This window comes from Phaenicophaeus curvirostris, chromosome 4, assembly GCF_032191515.1.
Source record: "Phaenicophaeus curvirostris isolate KB17595 chromosome 4, BPBGC_Pcur_1.0, whole genome shotgun sequence".
Taxonomy (NCBI): Eukaryota; Metazoa; Chordata; class Aves; order Cuculiformes; family Cuculidae; genus Phaenicophaeus; species Phaenicophaeus curvirostris.
In genome coordinates, this window is record NC_091395.1 from 55,193,355 (window position 1) to 55,206,845 (window position 13,491).

Sequence of the window (13,491 nt, forward strand, 5' to 3'; positions counted from 1 at the left end):
AGGAACAGTTAAGACAATTTAATGTAAAAAAACCAAACTACTCTGACCTAACTTTTGTCACCTCTTTGGCTGTTCAGTAAGTCAGTAGTATTTGTATTTGGGTTTGGGGTTTTGGTTTTTTTTGAGCAATGTTTATTCATTAGAAGTAAATAGGACTTTTACCTAGAAATATAATGCACGTTATTACACTGCGCTTTATTACAGTTTTGTATTAATAAGGTCCTTGAAAACTGTCCAGCATGTGTATTCTACCATATCTTTTCTGTGTAAAATAACTGGAAGGTTTTAGCTGTCTACTCTGTGAATGTTATGGAAAAGCTCAGATGGAGCTAACTGTCACACATTTAAGTTATAGTGTTATTATTATCAATGGATTAACAAAGGGGTTTGTTACAACCCTTCACAGGTACTGAGCTGTGTGTTTACATTACGTGCACAAGTGATATGTCTCAACCTTATCATTTTTGCTTGAGATCAATCTCTGGTATCTTCATACTTATCGCCATTTATAGAGACACTGGTTCAGGACAGACTGGTGAAACTGACTCACTTCCATAACAAACCAAAAGCAAAGGTGATGTAGTGCTCTATCTAAAAGGCGACTCCATCTTTTTTTTTTATTTTTCTTTTTTTTGTTGTGCTTTCTTCAGGTATTTCTACTTTGCCTTATCAAATGAGTATAATACAGTGTAAATGCAGTTATGGTTTTCCCATTTTCTTTAATTTTTCCTTTCATTTTAACCTTCTATCAGTAAGTTTTTTTGCAATTCTTTGAAAAGTTCCTTCTACAGTTAGCATTTTTAAACTTTTTTGATGAAAGTAAATCATAGGTCTTGTTCAAAAGAAACTTAACCCTTAGCTATGTCTTCTACCTGTCCTTTGTGCAGGTGCAGTTGAGATCTCTAATATAGTCTTTCAGATAGCTACAAATTTAGACATTCTAGGATGATTTAAAATTTGTAGTACCTTATAGATTTTGTTATTTTTTTTTCTTGACAATGTGCTTTATTAGGAAGAACTTTGTACTCTGCAACCTAGAGGAAGTCTGCATTTAAATTTAAAAGTAGAAGTGTACAGTTTTCATTATTTATGCCATGACTAGATCTAGAGAAGTTTTATGCAAAAGCTATTTGCTTACTTCAGGAAGGTTAACACAAAATTGTATAATGGAAAATAAAAACTACCACTTTATTTACATGGAAAGCCCAAACTGGCTGGAATGAACAGCAAAATAGTGGTGGAAAGTAGGTATGTGATATGGTTTATTAAGGAGCATTATTGTACGGTAGTGTAGTCAGTAAAGCAAGAGATACCCATGTGGAGGTCATGCTTTCTGTCTTTCCATGTATTTGTATTACTTTCTCAACAAGCAAAAATATCTCAACTCTAAAGCATTAGAGAGTAATAACACAAATAAGCATTTTCTGAAATATGCTGTTTTATAAAAAATGAAGGTCTACTTGCAGATCAGTGCATAAACTTCTGGTAGAAATGTGGTTAGGTATCTTCATATGAGGCAGGAAAAGTGACTGAAAGTTTTCTGAACAGTGAAAAATGTGACAAGTTTGTGATGTGAAGATAAGTTTGCATGTGGGGGAAAGGAGTCAAAGAGTCTCAGAAACCAACAAGTTTAAAATTAATGTTCTGTGCTAAAAAGTCTATATTGAATGTCTTCGCCTCCCCCCAATATTTTAAGTAATTTTATTGTGTGCTAACAAGATAAGTGTATAATACACAAAGTTTGAAAACACTGTTGTAAAAGGGATTCTTAAGTATACAAATAGAATCAAGAGATTTCCAGTATTTCTGCACTTGTTGTATTATACATGGATAGTGCATTTAAATATGCATATTTCTCATATAGAGTCATTTAACTAAAAAGGAAATGTATTGCTGTTTATCTGCAGTAAGTCTGTTATTTTATTTCAAATCATGGAAAAATTGAAGAATAAGGAGAAAAATTATCTGTCTTTCAAGCTATGGTCAAGTACCATGCTGCCTTATACTAGTTTATACCTGTGTAGCATTTTGAGAGGAAGAGTATGTCACGGGGATAACAGACAGACAATACAAACAGAGTTGCTCTATATTTTTTTTGCTGGTGATGTGCAGAAGAAAGAAAATTGTAATTAGATGTACATATTACTATAAATTTATTCACCAATTACTTGATTAGGGGGCCGAAATTTAGAAACAAGCAGCTGCTTCTAATGTGAAATTGTTGTTTATGACATTAAGCGTTATTGGGAGAAAAGTATGGAGTCCAGCAGTATAATTTATAGCATATGACTAACAGCAGACAGTGGATCAAACACTAAAACATATTTTTATTAAGAAGTTTTATGTGGCAGGTTTGTTCACATATCATTTTGATATGGTATTTATAAATTAAAATGTTCATAACTGTAACTGTTAGGGCTTTAATTTGAACAACAGAATTTGTCTTCCGCAATTGAATATTCTTACAATGCAAATGTCTGAAAAGTAAGATTTCTGTATATACTGAATCTACTTTAAAAGTTCAAAATGTTTTCATTCTTGGTTGATACAAATAGAAATACCAATCTCTCAATGCTAAAAGTGGTATCAATGAAATAACTGCTTTATCTGCTCTTTAAAAAAAATGTGATTTATATCATCCACATGTTTTATTTCTTTTATTATTGAGCAGATTCTAGGTCCAGTGAAATTTCAAGAGAGTGCAGAAATTTAGGCTTTGTTTTATAGGTTAGATCTCTTCAATGTAAACTCCTGTAATATTTACTGGTTTTCGTCCTACACAGAAACTGATTTGTTGCATCAACACTCTTTTTTATTTTGTAATAGGGTTATGTTTGCTGTTCTCATGAAGAAAGAAATGCCATTTTAAAACATATAAAGCAAATAAGAATGGTAGAAGAATTTATTCTATTGTCTCTGTTGATTTGATGTGGCAGTAGGTAGATTATCCCTTTTGTGGAAGAGCCTTATATTTCTCAAAGAAAATGTGTTCTTTGAATTTTTCTTTCAAGTATGACATCTTTCTTGACTACTAGAAGATACTGAAAGCTGAAGGAGACTTTGGTTCTTTTGTCTTTCCTGTGTAGCACTTGTTCATCTTGGCTGGTTTTGTGTAGTCATTCATCCGTAGCATATTAGCAAGTTGTCTCATGGAATCTTGGTACCTCATGTATGTTAAAGCAAACATGAAAAAATAATCAAACACTAGAGAGAACCTAATTTAGATACATCCATGAGAGTATTCTAGTAAAGCTGAGGAGAGCACTTTAGGAGCAAATCTTTCCATTATTCCCATTTACTGTGTTTTGCTTTATATTGTGTAGTAGTTCTGGAGCTTGTGAACTTAGATTGCTTTTAGATGAAACTGAAGTTGAAGATGTTCTGCAGGAGTATGTCTAATGCACTGCAGCCAAAATTAGGCTTTCTGCCAGCAGGAGGAAGCTAAAGCTAATCTGAAGTGTGTATAAAAATGCAACAGCCCTGAAATAGTGTTAATTTGAATGTCAGGTTCTCAGCACTTTTCTTTCATTGTACGGATGTGGTCCTAATGGGCTACAGCAGTTGCAAGGTTAGATGCAGCATTTGATTTGTCTTTCATTACTTATAGCTTAAGAACTTGAAAACAGACCACCAATATGGAGCAATTGCATTGCTATCAGTTTGGTTTTTTATCTAAGTTCCCAGTATAATGGTTAAAATTGCCAGGCAAAAAGTTGAAAAAGCAGACAGCCTTTATAATTCATCAGGTACTACTGAACAGCTGCTGAAGATGTTTATGGATCATGTAAAATTGTCTTTCATATATTTATGTAGTTCAGTCATAAAGTTTTAAAAATTGCGACATTCTCAGTTGTATTTGTTCAACTTAAGTATTCTGAGGCTTTAAGCTTATATGTCTCCTGTAAAACATTAGAAGTTTTTATATTGTGGTAGAATAAAAAATCAAATTATGAATATAGGAAAACAAATCTCGTCATTGTGCATTTAATTGAATGATTTATATACTTTTCAGAACTATCATTGGCTGAGAAAATATGCTCACTAAAATGCTTACTAAATGATAATAGCACAATTTGTAGGAATTTAAAACCATTAACTGTCTGTCTCAGCTCTTGAGTAAAGCTGATTTTTTTAAGAAACTTTTATGTGAAACTAATGAGCAAAAATCGCAAGCTAAATATTGAACGTTGTGTTAACGTGAATGATCTTATTTCTCTTGCCTTGTTTACTCAGAATATAGAGCTACAATCTGGGAAACTGAAATTTGGCGAGCGTCATGAAAATTACTTTCTGGAAGAAAGAAAAAACTTGAAAGAAAAAGCATCTATTGTAGCACAATGTTTGGAATGGAAGGAGGAGAGAGTACGAAATCATGCAAAGACACACTGGAGCTTGATCCCTGTTGAGGATGCAGGTGTGGGAATGGCTGAGCTATACCAAAGACCACATAAGACACTGAAGAAAAATAAGAACAAACCCAAAACTACTTTGGAATTAGATAACAAATTGCCATCAAATGTGATTCATGAACTAAATACTGTGCTGCAGAAGAACAGAACACTTCATGATGAAACCTCCAGCTGATTTCCTGAGTCTGAAGTTAAATATATATTTATATATCTCCATCTGCATGTATGTGAGTTTTCTGGGCAAAAGCAGTCTTTTTTTGGCGTGAGCTCTGTACAGTGCAGAGGAAATATAATTTGTTTATATGCAGCTGTTGATTTTGTATATGTATATGTCACATGTTATAATTTAAGGTTGAACTGGGAGAAATTATTATGTAAACTCCTGATATTTTGAAGCTTTCCTATGCAGTGCAATGACACCAGCGTTTTGTCTATTGTTTTTTGTTGCAGATTTTGTTTGATACAATAATTCTAAGCACTATCAAAAGCTTTTGCTCTGTTTTATATTCTGTACTATCTTGTAAGTACTGGAGAGATATTTTTGGAAGGAAGACAAGATATACACTGAAATTCATATTGTTTGCCTGTAATATTTTTAATTGTCTGACACTATAAAAATGAGTAATATCTGCTTTGAAAAGTGATTTTTGTATGTAATTTTTTCTTTATTTAAGAATGAAATTAACATCTGCTTCCATAGAATAATCAAAAGGGAGAGGAATGTAGTAGATAAACAATGTATTAGTTCTTGCATCACAGAACTGTGTCTATACTGTGTAGATCTGATTATGATATCATACTGAGGATGACAAAATGTAGTATTCAAAGCAATATCTAAATTAAAAGGGCATATGAATTGGAAGAGTTACATAATCTTTTTGCTCAACAGGCTGAAATAGTTTTTGCTCAGGGTGACAAAGACAGACTTTTCTATCACTGTTTGGATGCTGACAAAGTTGCCGGCATCTGATGTATGTTTAATATTCACATGATATATGAATTTCCTTAGATATGTTTGCGTGGGGACCATTTTTTTTGATAAGAAGGTTGCCAACTCACTCAGTTAAGCAGTGCCAGTTACTAAATGGATGAGGAGATTAACCTGTCCCTTAACCATGAGACAAAGGGGAACAGTACACTGTTCACAGGGACTAGGAAATGCTTGTGCTGAAACTCTAGCGCAAAATCTCTTCAGAGTATGAGGAGAAGGTCCCAAGGTTGAGAAAACAGCCTCAGTTACCTCACTTGCCACTCTGAGTATTTAAGTAGCAGCTGCTGAAGACACATGATGTACTACCCTGCAGCTACTTTGGTTTTTAAGTCCCGAGTTTGTTAAATTTAAAACTCAAAATCTGGCTTCAAAACAAAAACTACGTGAACAGTGAAATTATTTGGTTTTCTTCAGTTGTTTTGTGGATTTCAGCTTCTCTTATCTCATGGGATTGTCTCTTTCCTCTCTCATGTCATATCCCAATTTTTACTTTGTGTTATAACAGCTGAGTGGGCAAAAAGCACCTCTGTGCTGAGGCCGTTTTCAGCTGTTGCAGATGCTGTCTGCAGGACCAACAGAGCAGAGCGTTCATGAGCTAACGCTGCACCTGTACTTCAGGAGCGGTATTAATAACAGCATCTCCTTTATTTTGCTTCTTTCCCTTTTGTGGTCTGATTACCCACACTGCCTCAGATTTTCACCAGTGTTTAAGAGCTTACTGGTGCCTTTAGTGTTCCTCAAGTTTGATTGGAACAGGCCAGACTTCTTAAAGTAGAAAAGAGAATTTTAACCTATTTCTTGATTACTGGAAATTGTTTTAAATAGTCTCTTAATTCCTGAAAATTTCAGAGAAATAATTGATTTAATCGGCAATTTAATCATTTGATTCTTATTAATGGATAGTTCTGAGAATGCTTTATGTTGCTACTAAATGTTTTCCCGTACAGAATCAGTATGCTCACTTATTCCTTCTTCTGGGTTTGGTAGTCACAGGTGCCTTAACTTTTTTCACATCATTTACTTCTATTCTTGATTGCATTGTGCACCTTAATTAGAAAAACAATTTGTTTGAGTGAAGAAATCAGACAAATTACTCAAATAATGTATTGGGCATCTCTGCTAGGAAGTACAGGGAGAATGAGATCAAACACAAAAGTTTTATAGTGTTTTGTATTTATTCTTCTAGAATGTGGCACTGATAAAGCAAATATAGTCTTTCAGACTTTGCACCTACCATATTTGGCCAGTTGTTAAATCTGGAGCGAGTCTGTAGATTTTAATTTTTCCAGTGCACTGTTGACTGTTTCACTGTCTTTAATTTGTAATTTAGCCTCTTCTAATCATTGAAGTCCTGGCTCAAGAAATCACATAAGCCTGAACTTAAATTGTATGAACTACAGCCAGTGCTTAATGTTAATCAGCACGTACTTAAATGCCGATTTGAGTCGGCCCTATTGTCATCAGGAGAAATTACTTTCTGTCTGGAGCTGGACCTGAATGTACTGTTTATAGTTGTACTTTTATTTGCAAATATTTTTTCAGTATTGAGTTATGGTGGCTGTATTGTTTATCTTTTTATTGGGTTCTTAAAAATGACATTCACCTCTGCTGAAAGCCTCATACATCATTTAAGCCCCTACACTAATGTAATAAATGGAGCAATGGAAGAATTGTGTGCACTGAAGTGAATATGTCCATAAAGAAAATGTTTTCTGTATTTTTATTGTATCTAAGGACTGCAGAAATTTGTTCTGTTTCAGAAGCAAATCACAGATAAAGTATCTGTATGACTGCTGTTAAAGGGCCCTCAAAATCAAGAAGAAAAGATGTTTACTAAATTATGTTTAAATTTGGATCTATATGTATGTATACATTAACATGCTATGTATGTGTATGTCTGCATACATACACAGAGGCATACTGAATGGTGACAGTGTCAACATAAGGAAAATTTATTTGGGAAATGGAAGTTAAATTTGCAATTAAGTATTTCAAATAGATATAAATGCTTTGGACCAATTATCTCACATATCGTTGTTGCACTACACATTTTGGGCTGATATAAGACCTGCAGGATAAATGTGTTTTGTTGCAATACCTTTATAGCTGCTGCTCTTTTATTGTTCCTGTGCCGTGTTGTAGAATGGCAAAGGAAGTGTAATTTTCAGAGAATAAATGGTAATTATTTAAATAAAGGCTATTTCTCTAAAATAGGTGATGGATTTTTTTTCAGAAAAAAAATCAATAAAAATTTTTAAAAAAGAATACTTCTGTATGTCTTTCCATATGAAAGCCTGTTAAGTATTTAATGTAGTTAAATGAGATACAGGTACTTAATCTATGGGCTTATAACAGTGGGTAGACTAGTATTAAAATCTCAGTAAATCTTAGGTTGTTAGGCGTCTGCAACCATTGTAGGTGCAAAATTGACGTGTAAGAGCCCTGTATATGTGAGGTAGAAAAAGATTACATGGATGGATGGATGGATGGAATGTATTCCAAGTTGAATTGTTTTAAAAAAAACTATATGTACTAACTTATAAAAATGAACATATTGCAGCAAGATTTACTAGGAAGATTCAGAATGCTTGGGTGTGGTATGTACAGTATTCCTGCTTCTGACCTGCCAGAAATATTCTCTGCACTGTCAAAACATGTGTTTGTCAAACTGAGTGAGTTTTGAGATTGTTCTCTGTAAAAAAGGCAGGAAGCCTTGCAAAGGTTTGTTCATGGTTCATACTGGATTTGGATGTTGTACTCCTTGCAACTCCGCTGCAAGTGAAATCCATCTGCAGCTCCATTAAGGGTAAAAACAATCTTGCTATTTTGGTTCTTATCACTGCTATAGCTTAGCTGTCTCATTTTCTGTGCTGAAATTTGCTTGAGAATATTCCCGTTATGTTTACTGCTCATGTTTTAGTAGAAAGCCTTGATGATCTTTAGTACTGACGGGTTAAGCTGCAGGAGGCAATTATATCTTCTGACAAACCTATAGTCTTGCACTGCAGTCCAGGTTTTTGGGTCATTTTAGTATTAGCTTAGCATATCTGGCCTTACTTGAGCCCTTCATACTTTTTGTTCTCGACCCCATTCTGTGTTGTAGACTCTGGAATATCCTAATCTTAAGGCTGTCTTCTATACACACTCCCATACTGCTTTGGCTTGATGTGTGTTTGCTCCGACATTTAATTTATGACTCTAACTTTACCCATGCTTTCTTTTTAGATCCCGTGACATCTCTGACTATTGACTTTGACGTGGTTTGCAGATGGTATATACATTATGGTCAAACCTACCATATAAAGCTTGCCTTAATGTTTATCTTAAATCCTGATATTCTCGCTGTTTCCCTGCAGAGAATGGGATTTCACTGGACTGGCCAAGAGAGATAGAGGTTTAAATGTTGACAAATAGATGTTACAAAGTTCTGTAACCCATTTCCTCTGAAGTTCTTCTATATATTTATGTTTGTGTAGCAAGCAAATCAGCAGGCAAAGTAAAGTAAATGTACTCTGTTTTTAAATTACTTGAGTTCAAAGCCTTAATAATCCTGTAATATATGTTGTGCCTGGTAATAAAGAATGCAATTTCTTGCAAATTATACCTTTGGTTACATAAACACAAAAGCCTTTTCTTTCAGAATTTAATTAGCATTGGTTTGTCCAGTACTGCAGACTGCTTGAGAACTAATAAGTCTGAATAAACTGAGGTTTCCTATATGTATGAATTTTACAACTTGCATTTTCTCTCCTATCTACGTTTCCATAATGTTCCATTTGAAAGCTAATAACATCTTTGTATTTGACTAGTTTTGCTTTATGTGTCTGTTTAAATTCCTGCATGATTGAAATGTAATTTCTTCAAATAGGCCTGAACAATTAGCCTTTAGTTTATTGGGTCTTAGTAGTTTACACTTGTGTTTGGTGTCCCGAACCTAATTTTTTTTTCAGGGGTTTTGTTGTCCTGCTGTTTACTCATTCATCTTATCCACTAGAACCTTTCAAGCTCATTGGCTGATAAATATTATAAGCTTTGTATAACAATCCTAAGGTCTTCCCAGGCTATTATAGATAGAATGAGGAATTTTACAGGCTTCCCTTCCAGAGGAAACCAGGTTTCATGGGAGATTACACAACTTTCATGTAGGAGAATATGTCTTGGAGTCTTGGATAAATCCCTGAGTGAAACAACAGCGCATTTTATCTATATCCTGGAGTTGGTTAGTTTAATTTCCTTTCTCTTAATTTTTGCTCTTGCACAGCACAGCTTAGGAAAACAAGCGTTGAAAATGTTGGCATAGGATCTATTCTGAGAACTAGTGTACAGAAAAATAAATATAAAATATCTCTAAAATAACAAGAAATTCCATCATTAGCTTAAAAATATTTCTTTTTTACTCACTAAATAGCAAAACACAAGTAAATTCAGATTCATTTTTTTTTTTTCTCGCAGCTTTTAAAAACAAGTTCTCACTAGCTTGAACTGTCTATGAATTTTCAATATAGGACCCGAGTTTCATTTAGAAAGCTTATATTCCAAGACATAATTCTTGATAGAGAAAAGTTGCTAAATGTAAAATATTTTTAAAAGACCTTTTATAAAGGTTTGCTTTCCTACAAACTAGCTGTATTATAGCAGCATTAAGTTGCTTAGTTCTCTCTGAACGGTGGTTCTGGGATAATTACATATCCTATAATGATTATTCACCTTTTTTAGTGTCGGTCATGAAAAAAATTCCAAAGACTCCCATATATGACTGAATTAATAAAAGCTGCGACTTTAGAATATTTTGCTATTGAAGTTCAACAGACATCATCGTTTGGCATACTTTGATACTACAACCTTGATTTGTTGTGGCCAATGATGGGGAAATAGTTAAAGGGAGTCTAATATAGTTAATTTATCTCCTATTGAGTCTCTTGTGGCCATCTCCTCTCTCCTCAAAATCCTGAGGTTTCAAAAAAAAGGCATTAGTTTATATTTCAAAATTTACAGCCAGAGATTCATCTTGAAAATTCCATTTTTAAAGAATGACCCACAAAAAATAACCATCCTCCTTAATATGTTTGCATAAGCTTCCTATATTAAATGATATTTGAGAGGCATAAAACAAATGGATGACAACCATGCTGAAATACAAAACAGTTCTGCAACGGGTGAATAGTGTTTGTCTTAGAATAGATCTTTTTCCATCAATCAGGTGGATTGGGGTGTTTGAGGAGATATTTCAAACGGCTTGAGTCAAGGTCAGAAGTTATTGGCAAGAAATTGCACGTGTGTCTTGCTAAGGACTTCAAAGATGAATGTTCTTCCAATTTTTTCACTAGCTTTTTTATTGCAGTGGTTATGCAAAGGCCTCAAACGGAGCTCAAGGGTGTGAAGTTTAGGAGTTCGATGCTTTTTCAACTTGTGGACACTAGTCCAGACTTGTTGGCATGCACCTGGTCATACATTATTTATTGAGTGTTGCTAATTATATCTGCTGCCGCTTTTGGAAATATCATTTTTAGGACTAAACAGAGTAGAGCTCTACAGTTTGCCTGATGTGCCTAGAATATACAACTGGGACAAGAAAGGTGAAAACCCCTGTTCTGTAAAGTAGGTTTTCACATCTGAGCATATGCTTTGGCCTGTACCTAACATTTGCATTCACAAGAGGTATCAAAAAGTATATCCTATTTGTAAATGGTCTTTGTTAGGAGTTCATTGTCACGCTGGACTTTTTAGTGAAGGTTAATGAAATCTATAGTCAAATAATATTTTTGTGGAACTAACCTAATTTCTTTCCTAGGTATATTTTGAAATGAGCGGCCACACATTAAATGGATAAAGTTTATAGTTGGATTTTGGTTAACTAAACCAAAGTATTAGAGTAAATACTCTTTATGTATGTTAACATTAAACAGAATCTTCCTCTTTACAGGTTCTGGAGGTTCTGTGTGATTTGATTTTTTTGGCTGAGCCATGGAAGTCCTGTAGCCAAGTATGGGTTCTCTGGTAGAGCATAACCTGGTATGTTTGAAGGTAAGTAGCAAAACAAAAAAGGTTGTTAAAGCATACAGGCAGTAGTATTGCATATTTGTTACTGATCAGTAACATTTTTTGATAATGCACTTAAATCACTTTGGTTTTCATAATCTTTTTATTACAAATAAAAAAAATAAGTCAAAGATATTTTACAAATTAACGTTATTTCGTTCAAGTTTTCCTTTCAAGCTCTTGTTTTGACTTTATAAGCAGATATTTTAATTGACAGGTACAGCACATTTTTCTTCTTCACGATTGCCCTAAGCAAAAGCAATGGATAGACATGAACTATCATTGTTGTATATACCTTATTTTACCAGTACTTGCTACTTAAGTATCTTTGAAGGTATATTTTTATTATTTATTAAATTAAGAGTGGTCAAATTGTGTTTTGTTGCACTCATGTTCCCTTGGTTTTACTTAACACCTATGATTTGGAGCATCTTTAGACCTGCAGGTTGTCAGCTTTTCAGACCTGAAAAGTAAGTACTAAAAGTTAAAGGCAGATGAGACATCTTGCCTTAAATATGCAGTATGTTGCCTGTTCTTATGAATGTTTTCAGCTTCTTTGCTATTGATGCCCACTTTTCTATTCCCTAATGTATCATTAGTGAGAACATATAAAAGTATATCATGGCCATACAGGACACTATCAAAGTGACAAATGGTGGGTTTTTTTGGTGGTTTTTTTTTTTTCTTTCAAGTCATCTCTTCACAATAAATGAACTGTGAAAAGAAATTGCACAGTAAAAGAATACAACCTCTGCAAATGTATTTATGATTAGATCTTAAGTGGAGGGCCAATTTATATGCTACTTTAAATGCAAAAATCACTTACTTTCTCTTATTATTTGGTTTTTTTATTATTATTTTCAAGATGAAATGTGTATTAGGCCAACAGGAGGCATAACTCTAAGTGCAAGCTAAATTATATATGCTTTAATCTGAGAAAAAAAAATCTTATTGATATTCTTATTTATATACTCCCACTTCAGACAATAACTTTAGTTTTAATAAAAGGCTAGAGTCCATGTCACTAACTGGTTTCAATAACAACTTCCAAACTACTATGTATATCAGAAACTGTTTTCTTTTTGAGAATCTGAATTCTTTGCTATAGATTTCTTGGAACAAACTTTGGTACCTAGATTTGTATTTTAGAATTATTTGTTAACTCAAGTTCTTTTGCAGTCAATTAACTAAAGTTATTTCACAACTGACTGAACCATGAGAAAGCTTTAGCTATTGGTCCAAGTTACCTAGCACATTCAGTGTGCCACATATTTTGTGCTGTTTTAGAAAGTGTCATATTGCCACTTTTTATGTTCCTTTTGAAGACCATGTGGTTGCTTTTGTGTTACCAGTTGTTTGTATGCTCTTTATATGCAGTTGCAGAACTCCAGATTTCAGTGGAAAAGAAAAAATTCCTCAGGAATTTTTTGGATGTTGCCCTAAGCATTTACAGGTGAAGGGGGTGGGCTTCTTTAAAAAGGTTTTGGAGTGAAGTGATCAACTGCTATGACAGCAACAAAAGTTCCCCAAAAAGATCACATCTGTGTCTTCTTGAAAAGAGTAAAGTCATTTTACTCTGAGCTACACTTTGATTCAGACCCCCAAAGGTTAATGTCCAGCACATTAGGCATGTTATAATTGAACTGAGAAACAAATTAAAATGTTAATGAACTGTCTTCCCTTTGGAAGTAAACTAGGTTCCTTATTGCTAGCAGTGCCAGCATGCTTGATCTTATAGTCTAATCGACACCTAATGGCTCTCTCTTGGTGTCTCTAATTTTACATAATTAACGTGCATGTAAAATGAACCTTGTAAATACTTTGTGCTCAAATACCACACGCTGAACAATGTAAACAAGCTAGTATAAGTCACTTATGTTTGTCCCTTGTAGTTTTCTTGATCACAGAACTTTGCATTATCATGGAGCTGTGAGGAAGAAATCTACTAGGCATCTCACCTTGTTTAAGCATACAACCCAGAAACAATGGAAAAATTCTATAAACCAGAAAGATCATCCAGATTCTTTTTGTTATTTTTACTCATACCAAAGT

At 33.9% G+C, this 13,491-nt stretch overlaps 1 protein-coding gene across 1 annotated transcript in view; it reads left to right on the forward strand.

The window, feature by feature from the left end:
• The window catches only part of ARAP2 (ArfGAP with RhoGAP domain, ankyrin repeat and PH domain 2), a 138,059-nt gene extending 130,232 nt beyond the window's left edge, over positions 1-7,827 (forward strand). The window contains exon 33 of the mRNA XM_069856192.1: positions 4,234-7,827. Coding sequence (XP_069712293.1) covers positions 4,234-4,584 — 351 coding nt within the window. The 3' untranslated portion in view covers positions 4,585-7,827. The remainder of the gene's footprint in view (positions 1-4,233) is intronic.
• Positions 7,828-13,491: the final 5,664 nt, after the last annotated feature.